General features: G+C 45.6%; 1 protein-coding gene across 2 annotated transcripts in view; it reads left to right on the top strand.

The window, feature by feature from the left end:
- LOC137355297 (leucine-rich repeat-containing protein 20-like) overlaps window positions 1-26209 on the top strand; it is a 70476-nt gene that overhangs the window by 30153 nt on the left and 14114 nt on the right. For both annotated transcript variants that reach the window (XM_068020271.1, XM_068020272.1), the window contains one exon: window positions 23506-23655. In XM_068020271.1, coding sequence (XP_067876372.1) covers window positions 23506-23655 — 150 coding nt within the window. The remainder of the gene's footprint in view (window positions 1-23505; window positions 23656-26209) is intronic.

Genomic DNA, 26209 nt, shown 5'->3' with positions numbered 1-26209 from the left:
ATGGTGCAGGAGGGAGGGCTTTAGTTTCCTGGATCACTGGGTCTGTTTCTGGCAAAGGTGGGACCTGTACAAGTTGGACGAGTTGCACCTGAACCGGAACGGGAGCAACATCCTTGCTGGGAGGTTTGCTAGTGCTGTTGGGGGCGGGGGGGGGTGGATGGTGGTATAAACTAATTTGGCAGGGGGATGGGATACAGAGTAGAAGTACAGTAGGGGGTGATGCACAGTCAAATATAGAAGAGAAACTGAGTCAGTCTGGAAGGCAGAGCAAATATAGACCTGTTAAGGCACAAGTGAAAAATGCAAGGCTGGATTGCATCAATTTTAATGTAAGGAGCCTTACTAGTAAGGCAGATGAATTGAGGATGTTGATTAACACATGGGATTATGATATTATTGCTATCACAGAGATGTGGTTTAGGGAGGGGCAGGACTGGCAGCTCAATATTCCAGGCTATAGAATCTTCAGGCATGACAGGGGAGGAGGTAGAAGAGGAGGCGGCATTGCACTGTTGATCAAGGAGTTAATTACTGCAGTAAGGAGGGATGATATCTTAGAAGGTTTCTCAAATGAGGCCATATGGGTAGAACTTAAAAACAAAAAGGGGGCAATCACTTGGCTGGGAGTGTACTACAGGCCTCCAAACAGTCAGGGAGAGATAGAGGAGCAGATATGTAGACAAATCTCAGAGAGGTGTAAAAATAATAGGGTAATAATAGCAGGGGATTTCAACTTCCCCAATATCAACTGGGATATTTATTTTTATTTAGAGATACAGCACTGAAACAGGCCCTTCGGCCCACCGAGTCTGTGCCGACCATCAACCACCCATTTATACTAATCCCATATTCCTACCACATCCTCACCTGTCCCTCTATTCCCCTACCACCAACCTATACTAGGGGCAATTTATAATGGCCAATTTACCTATCAACCTGCAAGTCTTTTTGGTGGTGGGAGGAAACTGGAGTACCCGGCGAAAACCCACGCAGACACAGGGAGAACTTGCAAACTCCACAAAGGCAGTACCCAGAATTGAACCCGGGTCGCTGGAGCTGTGAGGCTGCAGTGCTAACCACTGTGCCGCCCATATTAGTATTAGTGCAAAAGGCTTAAAGGGGGTGGAATTCTTAAAGTGCATACAGGAGAGCTTTTTGAGCCAGTACGTAGAAAGTCCTACAAGAGAAGGGGCAGTACTGGACCTAATCCTAGGGAATGAAGCCGGACAAGTGGTAAAAGTGTCAGTGGGGGGGCATTTCGGGGATAGTGACCATAACTCTGTAAGATTTAAGGTAGTTATGGAAAAGGAAAAAGATGGACCGGAAATAAAGGAACTGAATTGGGGGAAGGCCGATTTCAATATGATAAAACAGGATTTGGCCTAAGTGGACTGGGAGCAGCTACTTGTAGGAAAGTCAACATCAGACCAGTGGGAGTCATTCAAAGAGGAAACAGTGAGAGTTCAGAGCCAACATGTTAAGGTGAAGGGTAGGACCAACAAGTCCATGGAACCCTGAATGTCAAGGGATATAAAGAATTGGATAAGGAACAAAAAGGAGGCTTATGGCAGATTCGGAGCACTGAAAACAGTGGAGGCACTACAGGAGTATAGAAAGTGTAGTGGGGGGGGTGGGGGGGGTGGTAGTTAAAAAAGTAATAAGGAGAGCAAAGAGGGGACATGAAAAAACACTGGCGGGCAAGATAAAGGAAAATCCTAAGGTGTTTTATAAGTATATTAAAGGCAAGAGGATAACCAGGGAAAGAGAAGGGCCCATTAGGGACCAAATTGGCAATCTGTGTGTGGAGCTGGAGGATATAGGTGAGGCTTTAAATTATTACTTTTCATCTGTGTTCACTATGGAGAAGGACGATGTAGATGTAGAGATCAGGGAGGGGGATTGTGATATACTTGAACATATTAGCATTGAAAGGGAGGAAGCATTAGCGGTTTTAGCAGGCTTACAAGTGGATAAATCCCCAGGCCCAGATGAGATGTATCCCAGGCTGTTATGTGAGGCAAGGGAGGAGATAGCAGGAGCTCTGACACAAATTTTCAAATCCTCTCTGTCCATGGGAGAGGTACCAGAGGACTGGAGGACAGCGAATGTGGTACCATTATTCAAGAAAGGTAGCAGGGATAAACCAGGTAATTATAGGCCGGTGAGTCTAACATCAGTGGTTGGGAAACTATTGGAAAAAATTCTGAGCGACAGGATTAATCTCCACTTGGAGAGGCAGGGATTAATCAGGGATAGTCAGCATGGCTTTGTCAGGGGGCGATCGTGTCTAACTAACTTGATTGAATTTTTCAAGGAGGTGACTAGATCTATAGATGAGGGTAAAGCAGTTGATGTAGTCTACATGGACTTCAGTAAGGCTTTTGATAAGGTCCTACATGGGAGATTGGTTCAGAAGGTAAGGGCCCATGGGATCCAGGGCAATTTGGCAAATTGGATCCAAAATTTACTTAGTGGCAGGAGGCAGAGGGTGATGGTCAAGGGTTGTTTTTGCGAGTGGAAGCCTGTGACCAGTGGTGTACCACAAAGAACAAAGAACAAAGATCCCCACAGGGATCAGTGCTGGGACACTTGTTGTTTGTTGTATACATTAATGATCTAGACGTGAATATAAGAGGTATAATCAGTAAGTTCGCAGATGACATAAAAATTGGTGGTGTTGTAAATAGTGAGGAGGAAGGCCTTAGATTACAGGATGATATAGATGGGCTGGTAAGATGGGTGGAGCAGTGGCAAATGAAATTTAATCCTGAGAAGTGTGAGGTGATGCATTTTTGGAGGACTAACAAGGCAAGGGAATATACAATGGATGGTAGGACCCTAGGAAGTACAGAGGGACCTTGGTGTACTTGTCCATAGGTCACTGAAGGCAACGGCACAGTTAGATAAGGTGGTTAGGAAGGCATATGGGATACTTGCCTTTATTAGCCGAGGCATAGAATATAAGAGCAGGGAGGTTATTATGGAGCTGTATAAAATGCTAGTTAGGCCACAGCTGGAGTACTGTGTACAGTTCTGGGCACCACACTATAGGAAGGATGTGATTGCACTGCAGAGGGTGCAGAGGAGAATCACCAGGATGTTGCCTGGGCTGGAGCATTTCAGCTATGAAGAGAGACTGGAAAGGCTAGGGTTGTTTTGCTTAGAGCAGAAAAGGCTGAGGGGGGACATGATTGAGGTATACAAAATTATGAGGGACATTGATAGGTTAGATCAGAAAAAACTTTCTCCCTTAGTGGATGGGTCAATAACCAGGGGGCATAGATTTAAGGTAAGGGGCAAGAGGTTTAGAGTGGATTTGAGGAAATAAATTTTCATCCAGAGGGTGGTTGGAGTCTGGAACTCACTTCCTGAAGAGGTGGTAGAGGCAGGAACCCTCACAACATTTGAGAAGTATTTAGATGCGCACTTGAAACGCCATAGCATACAAGGCTGTGGGCCAAGTGCTGGAACAGTGGTGCAGTGGTTAGCACCGCAGCCTCACAGATCCAGGAGGTTCAATTCTGGGTACTACCTGTGCGGAGTTTGCAAGTTCTCCCTGTGACCGTGTGGGTTTATGCCGGGTGCTCCGGTTTCCTCCCACAGCCAAAGGCTTGCAGGTGATAGGTAAATTGGCCATTGTAAATTGCCCCTAGTGCAGGTAGGTGGTAGGGAATATGGGATTACTGTAGGGTTAGTATAAATGGGTGGTTCTTGGTTGGCACAGACTCGGTGGGCCGAAGGGCCTGTTTCAGTGCTGTATCTCTAAAAAAAAAAAATGGGATTAAAATAGTTAGGTGCTTGATGGCTGGTACAGACATGGTGGGCCGAAGGGCCTGTTTCTGTGCTGTATAACTCTATGACTACGACTCTATGTCTGGTGCCAACCTCAATGGGCAGTGAGGGACCGTGGAAGCAAGCTGCTGGCCCCCCGGTCTGCAATACAGGATATAGTCGCATAGTAGTTATGTTACTGGACCAATATTCCCGAGGCCTGGACAAATGAGTTCAAATCCCACCTCGGCAGCTGGAAACTTTAAATTCAGTTAATTAAATAATTCTGGAATGAAAAGCTAGTCTCAGTCATGATGATCACGAAACTACTGAATTATCATAAAAACCCTTCTGGTTCACTGATGCCCTTTGGGAAGGAAATCTGCCGTCCTCACCCGGTCTGGTTCTATGTGACTCCAGACCCACAGAAATGTGGTTGATCTTAACTGCCCTCTGAAATGGCCCAGTAAGCCACTCAGTTGAATCAAACCGCCACGATAAATTATAATAAGCACCACACAAATTGTAGCAGTTCAAGAAGGCAGCTCACCACCTCAAGGGCAATTCGCGATGGAAAATAAATGCTGGCCTAACCAGCGACGCCCACATCCCAGGAACGAAGAAAAAGAATACTTTCCCCCAATATTTTGCACTGCTTTCTGTTTGGTTTTCATCTCACAATCCATCTAGTTCCAAATGTTTATCGATCTCCCGTTGAACTTTCTCCTCTCATTCCTGCTGCTGCCACTCTTCCCCTTCTGTGTGCATTCTGCCATCTTCTGCCCCAAACTGGCTGTGTTCCTTGGAGAGTCAAAGTGTAGGAGAGAGGAAGTGTTGCAGGAGGTAGTGACTAGGCAACTCGAAGCTTGTGTTTTGTAAATTATTGGATCAAAGAAAGAGTCAGGGAGATAAGGAGTTTTGAGATAATTGGGAAAGGATAAGTTTGGATAGGAGATGTTGCTGTGGGATGGAGTAACTGTAGCTCAGGAGCAAGAAGAAATGAAATAATCAAAGCAGTATGAGCCATATCGATTAAAACAGAGGCAAGAAAGGTTGCAATAGAGAGAAACAAGTGTTTTTCAGCACTTACAATGGTGTCTTGGACTGGATTCCACTTATCCCTTCAGTGAAAGGTTACCACCTCCCTCCGAGTTCGAAGTTCAAAAGAACAATTGCCATCCATTCAGTAGCACGAGTTATACAGAGACATGACACCAGCCTCGTTTTATTTTCCTCACCAGGAAATTGTCCATTAAGAAGGGTCACCATTCATCCACGACTGTGTTGCAACACTTGAGGTAGTATTCTGCAAGAAGGAAGATCAAATGACCTGAAGTGCCCTTATCATTCATACCTTTCTTGTGATCTTCTCGTGATGTAGTCTATATGGATCTTAGTAAGGCTATTGATAAGGTCCCACATGGCAGACTGGTCATAAAAGTAAAAGCCCATGGGATCCAAGGCAAAGTGGCAAGTTGGATCCAAAATTGGCTCAGAGGCAGAAAGCAAAGGGTAATGGTCGATGGGTCTTTTTGTTACTGGAAGGCTGTTTCCAGTGGGGTTCTGCAGGGTTCCTTGCTTTTTGTGGTACATATCAATGATTTGGACTTGAATGTAGGGGCCATGATTAATAAGTTTTCAGACGATATAAAAATTGGCTGCGTGGTTGATAATGAAGAAGAAAGCTGTAGACTGCAGGAAGATATCAATGGACTAGTTAGGTGGGCAGAACAGTAGCAAATGGAGTTCAGCTGGGAGAAGTGTGAGGTAATGCATTTGGGGAGACTAACAAGGCACGGGAATACAAAATAAATGGCAGGATACTGAGAAGTGGAGGGACCTTGGAGTGCATGTCCACAGATCCATGAAGGTGGCTGGATAGGTAGATAAGGTGATCAAGAAGGGATACTTGCCTTTATTAGCTGAGGTGTGGAATATAAGAGGTAGGAGGTTATGCTGGAACTGTATAAACACACAGCTGGAGTAGTGCGAGCAGTTCTGGTCACTGTACTATGGGACATATGTGTTTGCACTAGAGAGGAGTACAGAGGAGATTTACGTGGATGTTGCCTGGACTGGAGAATTTTAATTATGAGGAAAGATTGGATAGGCTAGGGTAGTTTTCTTTAGAACAGAGGAGGCTGAGGGGAGACCTAATTGAAGTATCTAAAATTATGAATGATCTAGATAGAGTGGATAGGAAGGCCCTATTCCCCTTGGTCCCTAACAAGGGTTAAGAGGTACGAGGTCTAGAGGGGATTTGAGTGGAAATGTTTTCACCCAGAGGGTGTTGGGAATTGGAACTCATTGCCTGAAAGGGTGGTAGAGGCAGGAGCCCTCACAACATTCAAAATGTATTTGGATATTCACTTGAAGTGCTGTAACCTACAAGGCTACAGACCAAGAGCTAGAAAGTGGGATTAGGCTGGATATCTCCTTGTTGGCTGGTGCAGACATGATGGGCCGAATGGCCTCCTTCCGTGCTGTAAATTTCTATGATTCTACAATGCACATTGCATTTATATTTTGAGCCACTGGATAGCTTAATGGTTATTGCAGGGACTGTATAAATCCCTGGGATAGGCAATGGGATCGATTGCAAAACTCTTTCAGAGTGCTGACATAGGTCTCACTGGCTTAATGCCTCCCTTTGTGCAATAAAATTCTACGTTGCATTCCTGACTCATGCTGAGTCAGTTTGAGAGGTAATGGATGGGGTGAAAATTGATAGGAAGGATATACTGGCTATGCTTAGAGTGGATAGGTCACCTGGTCTGGATGGCTTGCATCCCAGGTTGCTAAAGGAAGTGGGGGTGGGGATAGCAGAAGCGCTTGCCATCATCTTCCAATCGTCCCTAGATACGGGGGAGGTGCTAGAAGGTTGGAGAGCGGCAAATGTGATACCCTTATTCAAGAAAGAATGTAAGGACAGTCCTAGTAACTGCAGGTCACTTAGTTTAATATCAGTGGGTGAGTAAGGTTTTAGAAACAATAATCAGGGAAAAGATTAACAGGCACTTGGAGATGTTTGAGTTAATTGAGGATAGCCAGCATGGATTTTTAAAAGGCAGATCATGTTTGACTAATCTAATTGAGTTTTTTGATGCAGTAACAGAGAAGGTTGGTGAAGGGAAAGGAATGGATGTTGTCTATATGGATTTTAAGAAAGTACCACATAAAAATCTGGTAAACAAAATTGAGGCTCATGAAATAGGAGAGTCAGTGTCAGCTTGGATAAAAAATTGGCTTGAGGACAGAAAACAGCGAGTTGTGATAAATGATTAAATAAAAGCAGATCCTGGAAATCTGAAATAAAAACAGAAAGTGCTGGAAATACTCAGCAGGTAAGGCAGCATCTGTGGAGAGAGAAGCAGAGTTAACGTTTCAGGTTTTTTAGTTTTTTTTTTAGTTTTAGAGATACAGCACTGAAACAGGCCCTTCGGCCCACCGACTCTGTGCCGGCCATCAACCACCCTTTTTTTATACTAATCCTACACCAATTCCATATTCCTACCACATCCCCACCTGTCTCTATATTTCCCTACCACCTACCTATACTGGGGGCAATTTATAATGGCCAATTTACCTATCAACCTGCAAGTCTTTGGCATGTGGGAGGAAACCGGAGCACCCGGAGGAAACCCACGCAGACACAGGGAGAACTTGCAAACTCCACACAGGCAGTACCCAGAATTGAACCCGGGTTGCTGGAGCTGTTAGGCTGCAGTGCTAACCACTGTGCCGCCCTGTGACCTTTCATCAGAACTGGTAAAGGTTAAAAAAGAAACAGGTTTTAAGCAAGTGAAAGTGGGGCAGAGGGGGTGGTGGTGTGGTTGGTGGGGAAGAAAACAAAAGGGAAGGTGTGTGATAGGGCAGAGGGCAGGAGAGATAAAATAACAAAAATGTCATGGGACAAAGGCAAAGGGAGTGTTACTGCTTGTGGTGAAAAACAAAGCATTAGTTCAGAGAGAGTGTTAATGGCAGAGTAATGAGCAGCTCTGTCCAAAAGCACAACATGAAAAACAGGCACATGGTTAAAAAATGAAATAAAATTTAAAAAACATAAAAGTAGAGAAAAAAGGCCAGTCACACTGTGAAATTATTGAACTCAATGTTGAGTCTGCAAGGCTGTACTGTGCCTAATCGAAAGATGAGGTGCTGCTCCTTGAGCTTGTGGTTGATGTTCACTGGAACACTGCAGCAGGCCAAAGATAGAAATGTGGGCATGAGAGCAGCGGGGGGCGGTGGGGGGTGGGTGTGTTGAAATGGCAAGCGACCGGAAGCTCGGGGTCATGCTTTCGGACTGAGCGGAGGTGTTCCGCAAAGCGGTCACCCAATCTACGTTTGGTCTCCCCAATGTAGAGGCAACCGCATTGTGAGCAGCGAATACAGTATACTAAATTGAAGGAAGTACAAGTAAATCGCTGCTTCAGCTGGAAGGAGTGTTTGGGACATTGGATGGTGAGGAGGTAAAAGGGCAGGTATTACACCTCCTACGATTGTATGGATACACCCTGATCATTTCTCACACTCTGAAGCATCCTGAGCCTCCCTTACACACTCTGATACAGCCTCACCTTGTCGCACACTCTCTGAAGCATCCTCTCTGGACTAATGCTTTGTCTTTCACCACAACCATTAACACTCTTTGCCTTTGTCCCATGGCATCTTGTTTATTTTATGTCTCTTGCCCTCTGCCCAATCACACACCAAACCCCCCACCCCCACCTTCACTTGCTTAAAACCTATTTCTTTTCTAACATTTGCCAGTTCTGATGAAAGGTTACAGACCTGAAACGTTAACTCTGCTTCTCTTTCCACAGATGATGCCTGACCCGCTGAGTATTTCCAGCACTTTCTGTTTTTATTTGTGATAAATGGTTGTTTTTCAGACAGGAGAATGGTAGACAGTGGTGTTCCCCAAGGGTCAGGGCTAAGATCGCTGCTTTTTTTTTGATATGTATAAATGACGTGGTGATTGGAATACAGAGTAAAATGTCAAAATTTGCTGATGATACCAGACTTGGAGATGTGGCAAACAGTGAGGATGATACAAATTGACTGCAACAGGACATAGATAGGCCAGCAGAATGGGCAGACAAGTAACAGATGGAATTTAATACAGAGAAGTGTGAGGTGATGCATTTTGGCAGGCATAGGGACAGGCAATATAGACTTAATGGCACAGTTCTAAAGAGTGGGCAGGAACAGAGGGACCTTGGGGTTCAGATCTTTGAAGGTGGCGGGACATATTGAGAGAGTGGTTAGTAAAGCATATGGGATCTTGGGCTTCATAAATAGAGGTACTGAGTACAAAAGCAGGGACTTTATGCTGGATCTTTATAAAGCTCTGGTGAATTGCATCCAGTTCTGGTAACCATACTTTGGAAGGATGTGAGGGATGTTGAGAGGGTGCAGATGAGATTTACCAGAATGGTTCCTGAGGGATTTTAGCTGCAAGGTTAGGTTGGAGAAGCTGGAGTTATAGAACATAGAACATTACAGCGCAGTACAGGCCCTTCAGCCCTCGATGTTGCGCCGACCTGTGAAACCATCTTACCTACACTATTCCATTTTCATCCATATGTCTATCCAATGACCACTTAAATGCCCTTAAAGTTGGCGAGTCTACTACTGTTGCAGGCAGGGCGTTCCATGCCCCTACTACTCTCTGTGTAAAGAAACTACCTCTGACATCTGTCCTATATCTATCACCCCTCAACTTAAAGCTATGTCCCCTCGTGTTTGCCATCACCATCCGAGGAAAAAGGCTCTCACTATCCACCCTGTCCAACCCTCTGATTATCTTATATGTCTCTATTAAGTTACCTCTTCTCCTCCTTCTCTCTAACGAAAACAACCTCAAGTCCCTCAGCCTTTCCTCGTAAGACCTTCCCTCCATACCAGGCAACATCCTAGTAAATCTCCTCTGCACCTTTTCCAAAGCTTCCACATCCTTCCTATAATGCGGTGACCAGAACTGCACGCAATACTCCAGGTGTGGCCGCACCAGAGTTCTGTACAGCTGCAGCATGACCTCGTGGCTCCTAAACTCGATCCCCCTACTAATAAAAGCTAACACACCATATGCCTTCTTAACAGCTCTATTAACCTGGGTGGCAACTTTCAGGGATTTATGTACCTGGACACCAAGATCTCTCTGCTCATCTACACTACCAAGAATCTTCCCATTAGCCCAGTATTCTGCAATCCTGTTACTCCTTCCGAAGTGAATCACCTCACACTTTTCTGCATTAAACTCCATTTGCCATCTCTCAGCCCAGCTCTGCAGCCTATCTATGTCCCTCTGTAACCTACAACATCCTTCGGCACTATCCACAACTCCACCGACCTTCGTGTCATCCGCAAATTTACTAACCCACCCTTCTACACCCTCATCCAGGTCATTTATAAAAATGACAAACAGCAGTGGCCCCAAAACAGATCCTTGCGGTACACCACTAGAAACTATACTCCAGGATGAACATTTACCATCAACCACCACCCTCTGTCTTCTTTCAGCTAGCCAATTTCTGATCCAAAGCACTAATTCACCTTCAATCCCATACTTCTGTATTTTCTGCAATAGCCTACCGTGGGGAACTTTATCAAACGCCTTACTGAAATCCATATAGACCACATCCATGGCTTTACCCTCATCCACCTGTTTGGTCACCTTGTCAAAAAACTCAATAAGGTTTGTGAGGCACGACCTACCCTTCACAAAACCGTGCTGACTATCTCTAATGAACTTATTCTTTTCAAGATGATTATAAATCCTATCTCTTATAACCTTTTCCAACATTTTACCCACAACCGAAGTAAGGCTCACAGGTCTATAATTACCAGGGCTGTCTCTACTCCCCTTCTTGAACAAGGGGACAACATTTGCTATCCTCCAGTCTTCCGGCACTATTCCTGTCGACAATGACGACATAAAAATCAAGGACAAAGGCTCTGCAATCTCCTCCCTGGCTTCCCAGAGAATCCTAGGATAAATCCCATCTGGCCCAGGGGACTTATCTATTGTCCTCCTTGGAGTAAAGGAGGTTGAGGGAGATTTGATAGAGGTGTAGAAGATTATGACAGGCTTAGATAAGGTAGACAAAGAAAAGTTATTGCCATTAGCTGATGGTATATGTACTAAGTATGATGGCATGAAGAGAGCTCTTGGGCCAACCATCAAGAAGATCACCCCCCTCAAATCTAAATCGTGGGACATAATCACTGACCAACGCAAACAGATGGACCGCTGGGTTGAGCACTACCTAGAACTGTACTCCAGGGAGAATGCTGTCACTGAGACTGCCCTCAATGCAGCCCAGCCTCTACCAGTCATGGATGAGCTGGACATACAGCCAACCAAATCGGAACTCAGTGATGCCATTGATTCCCTAGCCAGCGGAAAAGCCCCTGGGAAGGACAGCATTACCCCTGAAATAATCAAGAGTGCCAAGCCTGCTATACTCTCAGCACTACATGAACTGCTATGCCTGTGCTGGGACGAGGGAGCAGTACCCCAGGACATGCGCGATGCCAACATCATCACCCTCTATAAAAACAAAGGTGACCGCGGTGACTGCAACAACTACCGTGGAATCTCCCTGCTCAGCATAGTGGGGAAAGTCTTTGCTCGAGTCGCTCTGAACAGGCTCCAGAAGCTGGCCGAGCGCGTCTACCCTGAGGCACAGTGTGGCTTTCGTGCAGAGAGATCGACTATTGACATGCTGTTCTCCCTTCGTCAGATACAGGAGAAATGCCGTGAACAACAGATGCCCCTCTACATTGCTTTCATTGATCTCACCAAAGCCTTTGACCTCGTCAGCAGACGTGGTCTCTTCAGACTACGAGAAAAGATCGGATGTCCACCAAAGCTACTAAGTATCATCACCTCATTCCATGACAATATGAAAGGCACAATTCAACATGGTGGCTCCTCATCAGAGCCCTTTCCTATCCTGAGTGGTGTGAAACAGGGCTGTGTTCTCGCACCCACACTTTTTGGGATTTTCTTCTCCCTGCTGCTTTCACATGCGTTCAAATCCTCTGAAGAAGGAATTTTCCTCCACACAAGATCAGGGGGCAGGTTGTTCAACCTTGCCCGTCTAAGAGCGAAGTCCAAAGTACGGAAAGTCCTCATCAGAGAACTCCTCTTTGCTGACGATGCTGCTTTAACATCTCACACTGAAGAATGCCTGCAGAGTCTCATCGACAGGTTTGCGTCTGCCTGCAATGAATTTGGCCTAACCATCAGCCTCAAGAAAACGAACATCATGGGGCAGGATGTCAGAAATGCTCCATCCATCAATATTGGCGACCACGCTCTGGAAGTGGTTCAAGAGTTCACCTACCTAGGCTCAACTATCACCAGTAACCTGTCTCTAGATGCAGAAATCAACAAGCGCATGGGTAAGGCTTCCACAGCTATGTCCAGACTGGCCAAGAGAGTGTGGGAAAATGGCGCACTGACACGGAACACAAAAGTCCGAGTGTATCAGGCCTGTGTCCTCAGTACCTTGCTCTACGGCAGCGAGGCCTGGACAATGTATGCCAGCCAAGAGCGACGTCTCAATTCATTCCATCTTCGCTGCCTTCGGAGAATACTTGGCATCAGGTGGCAGGACTATATCTCCAACACAGAAGTCCTTGAAGCGGCCAACATCCCCAGCTTATACACACTACTGAGTCAGCGGCGCTTGAGATGGCTTGGCCATGTGAGCCGCATGGAAGATGGCAGGATCCCCAAAGACACATTGTACAGCGAGCTCGCCACTGGTATCAGACCCACCGGCCGTCCATGTCTCCGTTATAAAGACGTCTGCAAACGCGACATGAAATCGTGTGACATTGATCACAAGTCGTGGGAGTCAGTTGCCAGCATTCGCCAGAGCTGGCGGGCAGCCATAAAGACAGGGCTAAATTGTGGCGAGTCGAAGAGACTTAGTAGTTGGCAGGAAAAAAGACAGAGGCGCAAGGGGAGAGCCAACTGTGCAACAGCCCCAACAAACAAATTTCTCTGCAGCACCTGTGGAAGAGCCTGTCACTCCAGAATTGGCCTTTATAGCCACTCCAGGCGCTGCTTCACAAACCACTGACCACCTCCAGGCGCGTATCCATTGTCTCTCGAGATAAGGAGGCCCAAAAAGAAAGATAAGGACTAGGGAACACAGATTTAAGGTTTTGGGCAAGAGATGCAGGGGTGATGTGAGGAAGAACTTTTTTACGCAGTGAGAGATAATGACCTGGAACTCACTGCTGACAAGGGTGATGGAAGCAGAGATGATCAATGACTTCGAAAGTATATTGATTGGGCACTTGAGGGAAATAAACTGGCAGAGCTAAACTGGCAGGGCTAAACTGGCAGGGCTACAAGGATTAAGCGGAGGAATGGGACTGACTGGATCGCTCTACAGAGAGCCGGTATGGACTTGATGGGACGAATGGCCTCCTGCTGTGCCATAATGACTCTGTGACTCTAGGAGAGACTGGAAGGAGGCATTGATTATTCTCAGCCCCCCTGGGTTCGCGAAAGGATCTCTACTCCTGATCACTATCCAATGATGTCTGCTGAAGCTACATACAGGTAGATGTCAGATGAGACCGCATCTAGCTCGGTTGTGAGACGAACATACGAGCTAGGAGCAGGAGGAGGCTATTTGGCCCCTCAAGCCTGCTCCGACATTTTATAAGATCATGGCTGCTCTGTTTGTGGACACGACTCCACTTTCTTGTCTACTCCTGATACCCTTTGACTCCTTTGTTTGTCAAGAATCTGTCTACCTCTGCCTTAAAAACTCTGCCTCAATGACCCTGACTCCAACCCTCTCTGAGGAAGAGAGTTCCATAGACTCACGACCCTCTGAGAGAAAACATTTCTCTTCATCTCTGTCTTCAATGGGAGACCCCTTATTTTTAAACAGTGCACCCTGGTTTTAATCTCTCCCACCAGGGGAAACATCCTTTCAACATCCACCCTGTCAAATCCTCTCAAGATCTTATATGTTTCAATAAGATCACCTCTCATCCTTTTAAACTCCCATGAATACAGACCCAATCTGTTCATTTTTAAAAATTAATTCATGGGATGTGGGTGTCACCAGCTATGCCAGCATTTATTGCCCATCCCTAATTGCCCTTGAGAAGGTGGTGGTGAGCTGCCTTCTTGAACCACTGCAGTTCAACCTTCAATCCTCATAAGATAACTCCAGACACGATGGGCTGAATGGCCTCCTTCTGTGCCGTAATTTTTCTAAGTTTTTTTTTCTAACTCTCTCATCCCAGGAGTCAGTCGAGTGACCTTCTCTGAACTGCTTCCAATGCAATTATATCCTTTCTTAAGTGAGGAGACCAAAACTGAACACAATACTCTAGATATGGTCTCACCAATACCCCGTACAACAGTAGCAAAACATCTCTACTTTTATATTCCATTCCCCTTGCTTTCTTAATCATTTGCTGTACCTACATACTAACGTTTTGTGTTTCATGTACTAGGGCACCCAGATCCCTCTGCATCTCAGAGTTCTGCAATCTCTCTCCATTTAAATAATATGTTACTTTTCTATTTTTCCGGCCAAAGTTGACAAGCTCACACTTTCCCACATTATACTCCATCTGCCAAATCTTTGCCTACTCACTTAACCTATCCATATCCCTTTGCAGACTCCTTATGGCCTCTTCACAACTTACTCTCCTCCCTATCTTTATGTCATCAGCAAATTTAGCAACCATACATTCTGTTCCTCCAACCAAGTGATGTCTTCCTACAGCTGAATAGCCTGCTAACAAACTGCTATGGCCTCACACATTGAGAGTGGCTGCCTGGAGAGCAGCAAATCGATGACATCCTGGGAACCATATCCAGCAAGCACTCAGTCCCATCAAGGGAAAAAGAGGAGAAATAATTGACAAAAAATACAGAGTGGTTTGAAAAGTTTGTGCCAGGTTTCATTTTATTTCAGTGAAATGGCTTCACACAGTGGTTGCAGTCATGATACTGATCCACGCTTGGATCTTTCATTGGGAAAATGCTGGAATCTATTATGAAAGAAGAAGTAGCAGGACATTTAGAAAATTATAATGCAATCAGGCATAGTCAACATGGCTTTGTGAAAGGGAAATCGTGTTGGACAAATTTATTAGGGTTCTTTGAGGATGCAAACAAGCAGGGTGGATAAAGGGGAACCTGTAGATGTAGTGTATCTAGATTTCCAAAAGGCATTCGATAAGGTACCATAAAAAAGGTAACAGCTCATGGTGTTGGGGAAATATATTGGCATGGATAGCAGATTGGCTAACTAACAGGAAACAGAGTAGGCATAAATGGGTCATTTTCTGGTTGGCAAACTGTAACTAATGGAGTGCCACAGGGATCAGTGCTGATGCCTGAACTATTTACAATTTATGTAAATGACTTTGATGACGGGACCGAAGGTATGATTGCTAAATTTGCTGATGACACAAAGATAGGTAGGAAAGTAACTTGTGAAGAGGACATAAGGGGGCTACAAAGGGATATGGATAGGTTAAGTGAGTGGGCAAAGACCTGGCAAATGGAGTATAATGTAGGAAAGTGTGAAGTTGTCCACTTTGGCAGGAAGAATAAAAAAGAAGAGTATTATCTCAATGGTGAGAGATTGCAGAGCTCTGAGATGCAGAGGGATCTGGGTGTCGTCGTACATGAATCACAAAGAGTTAGCATGCAGGTACAGCAAATAATTAGGAAGGCAAATGGTCTATTGGCGTTATTGCAAGGGAGACAGAGTATAAAAAGAGGGAAGTCTTGCTACAACTGGACAGTTTTGGTCTCCTTACTTAAGGAGGGATATATTTGCATTGGAAGCAGTTCAGAGAAGGTTCATTCGGCTGATTCCTGGTGTGATGGGATTGTCTTATGAGGAAAGGTTGAGCAGGTTGGGCCTATACTTATTGGAGTTTTGAAGAATGAGAGGTGAACTTATTGAAACTTATTCTGAGGGACTTGACAGGGTAGCTGCTGAGAGGATGTTTCCCCTCGAGGGGGAGTCTAAAACTAGAGGGCACAGTTTCAAAATAAGGGGTCTCTCTTTTAAGACGGAGACAAGGAGGAATTTCTTCTCTCAAAGGTCTGTTAATCTTTGGAATTCTCTACCTCAGAGAGCAGTGGAGGTTGGGTCATTGAATATATTTAAGGCTGAGTTAGACAGATCTTTGATCCATAAAGAAGTCAAGGGTTATGGGGGGCAGGCAGGAAAGTGGAGTTAAGACCACAATCAGATCAGCCATGATCTTATTGAATAGTGGAGCAGGCTTGAGGGGCTAAATGGCCTACTCCTGCTCCTATTCCTTATGATCATATGATAAATCTTATTCACACTGTCACACCTGACACTTGTGTATCAAAATTTGGAGCAACACCAGCTGCCTGACACTGTAATTAATAGTAAGTGATAGCCACAGAATGAAGGGAAAGACCAATTAGGAACAGAAGGAATTCCTCATAATGAGGGAATGGCTGAGATAAATGAGGACATTGCCTCGGATTTCGCAGGCGAGTGGGGTAGTGGGAATGAAAGTGTACATAAACTTGTGCTCATCCAAAAATCTGCTGCCCGTATCTTGACTCACACCAGTCCCATTCACCCATGACCTACACTGGCTTCTGGTCCGTCAATGCCTCAATTTTAAAATTCTCTGGTTCTGATGAAAAGTCACTGACCTGAAACGTTAACTCTGTTTCTCCCTCCACAAATGCTGCCAGACCCGATGAGTATTTCCAGCAATTTCTGTTTTGATTTAAAATTCTCATCCTTGTTTTCAAATCCCTTCTTGGCCTCACCCCTCCCTATCTCTGTAACATCCTCCAGCCCCTACAACCCTCCCTATCTCTGTAACATCCTCCAGCCCCTACAACCCTCCCTATCTCTGTAACATCCTCCAGCCCCTACAACCCTCCCTATCTCTGTAACATCCTCCAGCCCCTACAACCCTCCCTATCTCTGTAGCATCCTCCAGCCCCTACAACCCTCCCTATCTCTGTAACATCCTCCAGCCCCTACAACCCTCCCTATCTCTGTAGCATCCTCCAGCCCCTACAACCCTCCCTATCTCTGTAACATCCTCCAGCCCCTACAACCCTCCCTATCTCTGTAACATCCTCCAGCCCCTACAACCCTCCCTATCTCTGTAACATCCTCCAGCCCCTACAACCCTCCCTATCTCTGTAGCATCCTCCAGCCCCTACAACCCTCCCTATCTCTGTAACATCCTCCAGCCCCTACAACCCTCCCTATCTCTGTAACATCCTCCAGCCCCTACAACCCTCCCTATCTCTGTAACTTCCTCCAGCCCCTACAACCCTCCCTATCTCTGTAACATCCTCCAGCCCCTACAACCCTCCCTATCTCTGTAACATCCTCCAGCCCCTACAACCCTCCCTATCTCTGTAACATCCTCCAGCCCCTACAACCCTCCCTATCTCTGTAACATCCTCCAGCCCCTACAACCCTCCCTATCTCTGTAACATCCTCCAGCCCCGACAACTCTCCCTATCTCTGTAACATCCTCCAGCCCCGACAACCCTCCCTATCTCTGTAACTTCCTCCAGCCCCTACAACCCACCCTATCACTGTAACATCCTCCAGCCCCTATAACCCTCCCTATCTCTGTAACCTCCTCCAGCCCCTACAGCCCTCCCTATCACTGTAACACCCTCCAGCCCCGACAACCCTCCCTATCTCTGTAACTTCCTCCAGCCCCTACAACCCTCCCTATCTCTGTAACATCCTCCAGCCCCTACAACCCTCCCTATCTCTGTAACATCCTCCAGCCCCTACAACCCTCCCTATCTCTGTAACATCCTCCAGCCCCGACAACTCTCCCTATCTCTGTAACATCCTCCAGCCCCGACAACCCTCCCTATCTCTGTAACTTCCTCCAGCCCCTACAACCCACCCTATCACTGTAACATCCTCCAGCCCCTATAACCCTCCCTATCTCTGTAACCTCCTCCAGCCCCTACAGCCCTCCCTATCACTGTAACACCCTCCAGCCCCGACAACCCTCCCTATCTCTGTAACTTCCTCCAGCCCCTACAACCCTCCCTATCTCTGTAACATCCTCCAGCCCCGACAACCCTCCCTATCTCTGTAACTTCCTCCAGCCCCTACAACCCACCCTATCACTGTAACATCCTCCAGCCCCTATAACCCTCCCTATCTCTGTAACCTCCTCCAGCCCCTACAGCCCTCCCTATCACTGTAACACCCTCCAGCCCCTACAACCCTCCCTATCTCTAACATCCTCCAGCCCCTACAACCCACCCTATCTCTGTAACATCCTCCAGCCCCTATAACCCTCCCTATCACTGTAACACCCTCCAGCCCCTACAACCCTCCCTATCTCTAACATCCTCCAGCCCCTACAACCCTCCCTATCACTGTAACACCCTCCAGCCCCTATAACCCTCCCTATCTCTGTAACATCCTCCAGCCCCGACAGCCCTCCCTATCTCTAACCTCTCTCGATAACCTCCTCCAGTGAGATATCTACGTTTTTCCAATTCTGGCATCTTATGCATCACTGATTTTAATCGCTGCACCATGGGCACTGTGCCTTCAGCTGCCAAGGCTCTAAGCTCCCTGAACCTCTCTGCCTCCCTACCTCTCTTTCCTCCTTAATGATGCTCCATAAAGGGTACCCCTCAAGGGTATCTGTTTCAATGCAAGGTGTATAGCAAATAAAGCAGATGAGCTGAGGGCACAGACAGACACATGGCAGTATGATATCATAGCTATTACAGAAACATGGTTTAAGGAGGGACAGGAATGGCAGCTCAACGTTCCTGGTTACCGGGTTTTCAGACGCAATAGGAAGGAGGAGAAGAAAGGAGGGGACATGGCAATTTTGGTCAAGGAAACTATTACAGCTGTGAGGAGGGATGAAATGTTGGAACGTTCATCAAATGAGGCCATATGGATTGACCTATGGAACAAAAAAGGGGCAGTCACACTGCTGGGAGTGTACTATAGACCCCTGAACAGTCAGAGGGAGATAGAAGAGCAGATATGTATGCAAATATCTGAGAAGTGAAAAAACAATAGGGCTGTAATAGTAGGGGATTTTAACTACCCCTATATCAACTGGGATAGTTTTGGTGTGAAAGGAATTGAAGGAGCAGAATTCTTGAGGTGCATTCAGGAGAACCTTTTTTTCCGTATGCAGCTAGTCCAACAAGAGTTTTCGACTTAGATTTAGGAAATGAAGATGGGCAGGTGGAAGGTTTTAACATAATTATGGAAAAGGACAGAGATAGTTAGAGTTCTCAATTGAGGCAAGGCCTATTTGACTAAACTGAGGAGTGATTTAGCGAAAGTGGACTGGAAACAGCTATTTGAAGGTAAATCAGTGTCAGAGCAGTGGGAGGCATTCAAAGGAGAGATTCAAGGCGTTTAAAGTAAACGTGTTACCACGAAGAAAAAGGGTGAGGCGGCCAAATCTAGAGCCCCATGGATGTCAAGGAGCCTACAGGGTAAGATAAGGCAGAAAAGGAAAGCTTATGTGCGACACCGAGAACTCAATGCTACAGAAGGCAGAGAGAAGAATAGAAAGTGGAGGGGTGAAATCAAAAAGGAAATTAGGAAAGCAAAGAGAGGACATGAAAGAATATTGGCAAGCAAAATCAAGGTGAACCCAAAGGTGTTTTATCAATACATTAAGAGTAAGAGGATAACTAAGGAGAGAGTAGGGCCCATAAAAGACCAAAAAGTGAAGTATTGGATGTGATAAACATAGGGAGAGAGGAAGTATTAATGGGATTAGCATCCTTGAAAGTTGATAGATCACCAGGGCCAGATGAAATGTACCCTAGGCTGTTAAAAGAAGCAAGAGAGGAAATAGCAGAGGGTCTGACCATCAATTTTCAGTCCTCACTGCATACAGGTGTGGTGCCGGAGGATTGAAGAACTGCTAACACTGTACCTCTGTTTAAAAAGGGCCCAAAGGAGAGACTGAATAATTACAAGCCAGTCAGTCTAACCCCAGTAGTGGGAAAATTATTGGAATCTATTCTGACAGATAGGATAAACTGTCACTTAGAAAGGCACAGGTTGGATTTGTTAAGGGAAGATCTTGTTTGACCAGCTTGATCAAAGAACAAAGAAAATTACAGCACAGGAACAGGCCCTTCGGCCCTCCAAGCCTGCGCCAATCCAGATCCTCTATCTAAACATGTCGCCTATTAATTGATCGAATTTTTTGAAGAAGTAACAAGGAAGATAGATGAGGGCAGTGCAGTTGATGTGGTCTACATGGATTTTAGCAAGGCTTTTGACAAGGTCCCACATGGCAGACTGGTTTAAAAAAATAAAATCCCATGGGATCCAGGGAAATGCAGCAAGGTGGATACAAAATTGGCTCAGTGGCAGGAAACAAAGGGTAATTGTTGACGGCTATTTTAGCGACTGGAGGGCTGTTTCCAGTGGCTTTCCGCAGGGCTCAGTACTGGGTCCCCTGCTTTATGTGTTATATATTCACGATTTGTTAATGTAGGGGGCATGATCAAGAAGTTTGCAGACGACACTAAGATTGGCGGAGTGGTAGATAGTGAGGAGAATAGCTATACGCTGCAGGAAGATAGTGATGGTCTGGTCAGATGGGCAGAAAAGTGGCAAATGGAATTCAACTTGGAGAAGTGTGAGGTGATGCATTTGGTGAGGTCAAACGAGGAAAACAAGGCAAAGGAATGCACGATAAATGGGAAAATACTTAGAAGTGTAGAGGAAGTGAGGGACCTTGGAGTGAATGTCCACAGATCCCTGAAGGTAGCAGGACAGGTCGATAAGGTGGTTAAGAAGGCATTGGAATCCTTTCCTTTATTAGCCAAGAGTATAAGAGTATATAAGAGTAGGGAGGTTATGCTAGAATTGTACAACTCATTGGTTAGGCCACAACTTGAGTGCTGTGTGCAGTTCTGGTCACCTCATTACAGAAAGGATGTAATTGCACTAGAGAGGGTACAGAGGAGAGTTACCAGGATGTTGCCAGGACTGGAAAAATGCAGCTATGAGGAAAGATTGGATAGGCTGGGGTTGTTCTCCTTGGAACAGAGAAGGCTGAAGGGAGATCTAATTGAAATGTACAAACTTTTGAGGGGCCTGGATAGAGTGGAGGTGAAGGATTGATTCACCATAGTGGAGAGGTCAGTGACAAGGGGGCATAGATTTAAAGTGATTGGTAGAAAAATTAGGCAGGAGATGAGGAAAAATGTTTTTCACCCAGAGGGTGGTGATGGTCTGGAACTCACTGCCTGAAAGGATAGTTGAGGCAGAGACCCTCAACTCATTTAAAAGAAGTCTAGATATGCACCTCAAGTGCAGTAATCTGCACGGCTACGGACTAAATGCTGGAAGGTGGGACTAGAATAGGCGGATCGTTTTTCGGCCGGTGCAGCCAAGTAGTACCAAGTGGCTTCTTTCTGTGCCTTAAACCTTCTATGATTCTAAAACCTACTTCTTTGACCAAGCTTTTGCTCACCTGTCTTGATATCCCTTTATGTGGCTCAGTGTCAAATCTTTACTGCGTTAAAGGTGCTATATAAATGCAAGTAGTAATTGTAGTTGAGGAGGTAGAGCAATTGGACAGGGTAATAAGGAGGTAGCACTGGAAAATTGGTAGCACTTTTTTATGCAATGGGTGGCAATGACCTGGAACTTGCTGCCCAGAAGGGTGGTGGAAGCAGAGACAATCAGTGACTTCAAGACGAAGCTGGATGGTCACCTGAGAGAAATAGACTTGCGGGGCTACAGGGATCGAGCTGGGGAGTGGGATTGACAGCTTGGCAGCTCCATGGAGTCGATGGGCTGAATGGCCCCCTTCTGTTCTGTAAATGACTCTATGACTGTATAACTCAAAGTGAAAAAGATCCCAGACCTTGGAATACTGAGGGAAGTCAGAGAGGGAGTAGCAGAGGCTCTGACCACAAATGTCAAAGGTTCTTGAATATGGACATTGTGCCAAATTCCTGGAGGATTGTCAGTGTAACATATGTTCAAAAAGGGACAGAGAGAAACCAGGTAACTAAGGACAGGTCAGCCTAACATCAGCAGTGAGTGAACTTCTAAATGGCTGAACACAGGGTAAAATTAATAGTCAGCAAGAAAGCCATAGGCTAATGAGGGGCAGCCAGCATGGAATTATGAAAGGCAAGTCAGGTCTGAGAAATGTTATGAAATTCTTTGGGAAGATAAGAGTGTGTTAATGAAGGAAATGCAGTGGATGTTGTGTAAATGAATTTTCAAAAGGGGTTTGATGAAGTTCCAACTAGAAACATTGAAAGGTTTACAACACAGAAGGAGGCCATTTGACCCATCATGTCTGTGCAGAGAAAGTTAGTTGGCTGAAGCAGAAAGCTTAAATGCATAGATTACTATACAAACAAAGTAGCAGAGTTTACTAAGTCGGGGATTGAACACACAGTCGTGCGGGTAGTAATACCACACGCTAACCATCTGAGCTAAACAGCAAGCACTACGAGGCTTGTTAATGAAATGAAGGCACATAGTTTCAAAGGGAATAGCAAGGGTAGAAAATTGGTTAAAGGATAGAAAACAGTGGTTAATGGATGTTTTTTGACTGGAAGGATGCAAATAGTTCCCCAGGGTCATTGTTGGGACCAATGTTCTTGCTAAGCTGCATGAGTGCAAGGCCACACAGCAACCTGGAAGGCACTGTTCAGGCCCTGTTCCCTGTCAAATATCATGCATATGCAAAAACATTTGAAGGTACCACGCATTGAAAAAACTGGCTGCTCACAACAATGATGTTCTAAAGGAAACATTGTTTGGGACCATTGCTGTTCTCAACATGTAAATAATCTAAATTTGGGGATGGGAGCACAATGACAAAAAAATGTTGATGACGGAAAAATAGAGAGTGTGTATAACTGTGAAGAGGAATGTTTGTGACCTCGGGAGTACAGTGGAGTCAGCAGATTGGATAGAATTGTTTGAATAAATTTAGTTCAGAGTAAAGTGAGTGAAACTTTTCTGGAAGAACTATAAAGAGAGGCTATGTAGACTAAATGATAGAGCTAAGAGAGACTTAAAGACACCAGATAAACAAATCTAAAAATGGGAGGACAAACTGAACAAGCACATGGGATCCAAGGTTTATAAATAGGGGCATAGAGTATAAAATCAGAGAGGCGATGTTAAAATGATACAAGCATTGGCAAGCCACACTGTGTCCAGTTTTGGATGCTCCAAGTTAGGAAGGATGCTAAGGCCATGGGGAGAGGTTTCACTAAATGAGGAGATTTGAGTTGTCAGAAGAGAATCTAGGACATGAGAGATTAAGAGATTTGTTCAAAGTGTTCAAAGTGATGAAAGGTTTTGAGAAGGTAAGTAGGGAAAAAGTATTTCCACTGGTCAGTGGCTCAGTAACTAGAGAGAATAAACTTAAGATTTCCACTAAAGGAATGAGGAGAGATGAGAGGAATTTATTTACAGAGAGCATTGTCAGGACACGGACATAGGGGGAAGCAGAATCCAGAATAGCTTGTAAAAGAGAAGTGGATAAATATTTGGCAAAGAGCAAAACTAAAAGGCCGTGGGAAATGGGCAGAGGAACTGGGACTAAGGAGAGAGCCCTTTCGGAGTGAGGGCACAGGTACGATGGGCTGAATGGTCGCCTCCTGTGCTGTAAAATTCTCTGATTGTTTTTCCTCTGACAATATTAATATTATTTTCGATTTCCTAGACCTGTCGAACTGCAAACTAACCAGCTTTCCAGTTGCGCTCTTCAAAGTTATGAAGGATGCGGTGGCAAACATTCACTTCATTTCACTGGAAAACAATGAACTGAAATTCATCTCCGGTGAATTTATGACCAACTTTAATCAGCTCCGGGGTAAGGGTTCCCCCGTTATCTCTGTGTTATGAGTGGTTCCCAGGGGGCCAGTGACTTGGCATTGCTTAATGTTACTTCTCTGCTCTGGCAACAGCTGCAGCATTAATTTGGCAATCTTTTTTAATTGCAGTTGTGTGTTTCTAACATTATAAATAGCATTTTAACAACAGCTATTTCAAGAACTCAAATTACTGGGGTTATATGAAATACTAGTGGTTATGTTACTGGATTAATAATATAATAATTAATAGTGAATATGAGTTCAGATCACTATGGCAGTTTGAGAATTTGAATTCAGTTTAAAAAAATAAGCAGGCATGAAGCAGTGGCACAGTGGCAAACCTGCTGCTGATTACCACCTACTGACCCCACCCTCTGCTGCCCACTTCGGCTGATGAAGCAGTACTCCTCCGTGTTGAATACCGATTGGAAGAAGCACTAAGGATAACAAGGGCACAGAATGTACTCTGGGTGGAGGAGTTCAATGTCCATCACCAACAGTGGCTCGGTAGCACCACTACTGACTGAGCTGGCCGAGTCCTAAAGGACATGGCTGCTAGACTGGGTCTGCGGCAGGTAGTCAGGGAAACACCAACTTGACCTCATCCTCACCAATCTACCTGTCGCAGATGCATCTGTCCATCACAATATTGGTAGGAGTGACCACCGCACAGTGTTTGTGGAGACAAAGTCCTGTCTTCATACTGAGGATACCCGCCATGCAGAATTGTATTCAACCACAATCTGTAACCTCATGGCCTGGCATGTCCCCCACTCTACCATTACCATCAAGCCGGGTGACTAACTCTGGTTTAATGAAGAGTGTAGGAGGGCATTCCAGGAGCAGCATCAGGCATAGCTCAAAATGAGATGTCAGCCTGGTGAAGCTACAGCACAGGACTACTTGGATGTGGAGGCTTTGGCGAAGGTACAGAAGAGGTTTACCAGGATGCTGCCTGGTCTGGAGGGTATTAGCTATGAGGAGAGGTTGGATAAACTCAGATTGTTTTCACTGGAACGACGGAGGTGGAGGGGCGACATGATAGAGGTTTACAAAGTTATGAGTGGCATGGACTCAGAGTGGATAGTCAGAAGCTTTTTCCCAGGGTGGAAGAGTCAGTTACTAGGGGACATAGGTTTAAGGTGTGAGGGGCAAAGTTTAGAGGGGATGTGCAAGGCAAGTTTTTTACACAGAGGGTGGTGAATGTCTGGAACCTGCTGCCGGGGGAGGTGGTGGAAGCAAGTACGATAGCGACGTTTAAGAGGCATCTTGACAAATACATGAATAGGATGGGAATAGAGGGATACGGTCCCCAGAAGTGCAGAAGGTTTTAGTTTAGACAGGCATCACGATAGGCGCAGGCTTGAAGGCCTGAATGGCCTGTTTCTGTGCTGTACTGTTCTTTGTTCTTCTTTGCTTGCATGCCAACCAGCGGAAGCAGCATGTGATAGACAGAGCTAAGCAATCCCACGACCATCGGATCGAATCTAAACTCTGCAGTCCTGCCACATCCAGTTGTGAATGGTGATGGACAATTAACAACTAACAGGAGGAGGAGGCTCCACAAAGATCCTATCCTCAATGATGGGGGAGCCCAGCACATCAGTGCGAAAGATAAGGCTGAAGCATTTTCATCCGTCTTCAGCCATAAGTGCTGAGTGGATGATCCCTCTTGGCCTCTTCCTGAGGTTCCCAGCATCACAGATGTCAGTTTTCAGCCTGTCCGATTCACTCCACGTGATATCAAAAAACGACTGAAAGCACTGGATACTACAAAGGCTATGGGCCCTGACAACATTCTGGCAATAGTACTAAAGACTTGTGTTCCAGAACTAGTCGCTCCCGTAGCCAAGCTGTTCCAGTACAATGTAATAAAATTGCCCAAGTATGTCCTGTGTACAAAAGGGAGGACAAATCCAACCCGGCGAAATTACCGCCTATCAGTCTCCTTTCGATCATCAGCGAAGTGATGGAAGGGGTCGTCGACAGTGCTATTAAGTGGCACTTGCTCTGCAATAACCTGCTCACTGATGCCCAGTTTGGGTTCCGCCAGGGCCACTCGGCTCTTGACCTCATTACAGCCTTTGTCCAAAAATAGACAAAAGAGCTGAACTGCAGAGGTGAGGTGAAAGTGACTTCCTTTGACGTCAAGGCAGCATTTGACCAAGTATGGCTTCAAGAAGCCCTAGCAAAACTGGAGTCAATGGAAATCAGGGGGAAAGCTCTCTGCTGTTTGGAGCCATACCTAAAGTAAAGGAAGATGGTTTTGTGGAGGTCAGTCATCTCAGTCCCAGGACATCACTGCAGGAGTTCCTCAGAGTAGTGTCCTAGGCCCAGTCATCTTCAGCTGCTTCATCAATGGCCTTCCCTCCATCATAAGGTCAGAAGTGGGGATGTTTGTTGATGATTGCACAATGTTCAGCACCATTCGCGACCCCTCAGATATTGAAGCAGCCCCTGTCCAGATGCAGCAAGACCTGGACATCATCCAGGCTTGGGCAGATAAGTGGCAAGTAACATTGGCGCCACACAAGTGCCAGGCAATGACCGTCT

Source organism: Heterodontus francisci, chromosome 42, assembly GCF_036365525.1.
Source record: "Heterodontus francisci isolate sHetFra1 chromosome 42, sHetFra1.hap1, whole genome shotgun sequence".
Taxonomy (NCBI): Eukaryota; Metazoa; Chordata; class Chondrichthyes; order Heterodontiformes; family Heterodontidae; genus Heterodontus; species Heterodontus francisci.
This window is presented reverse-complemented; position numbering and strand designations above follow the sequence as displayed.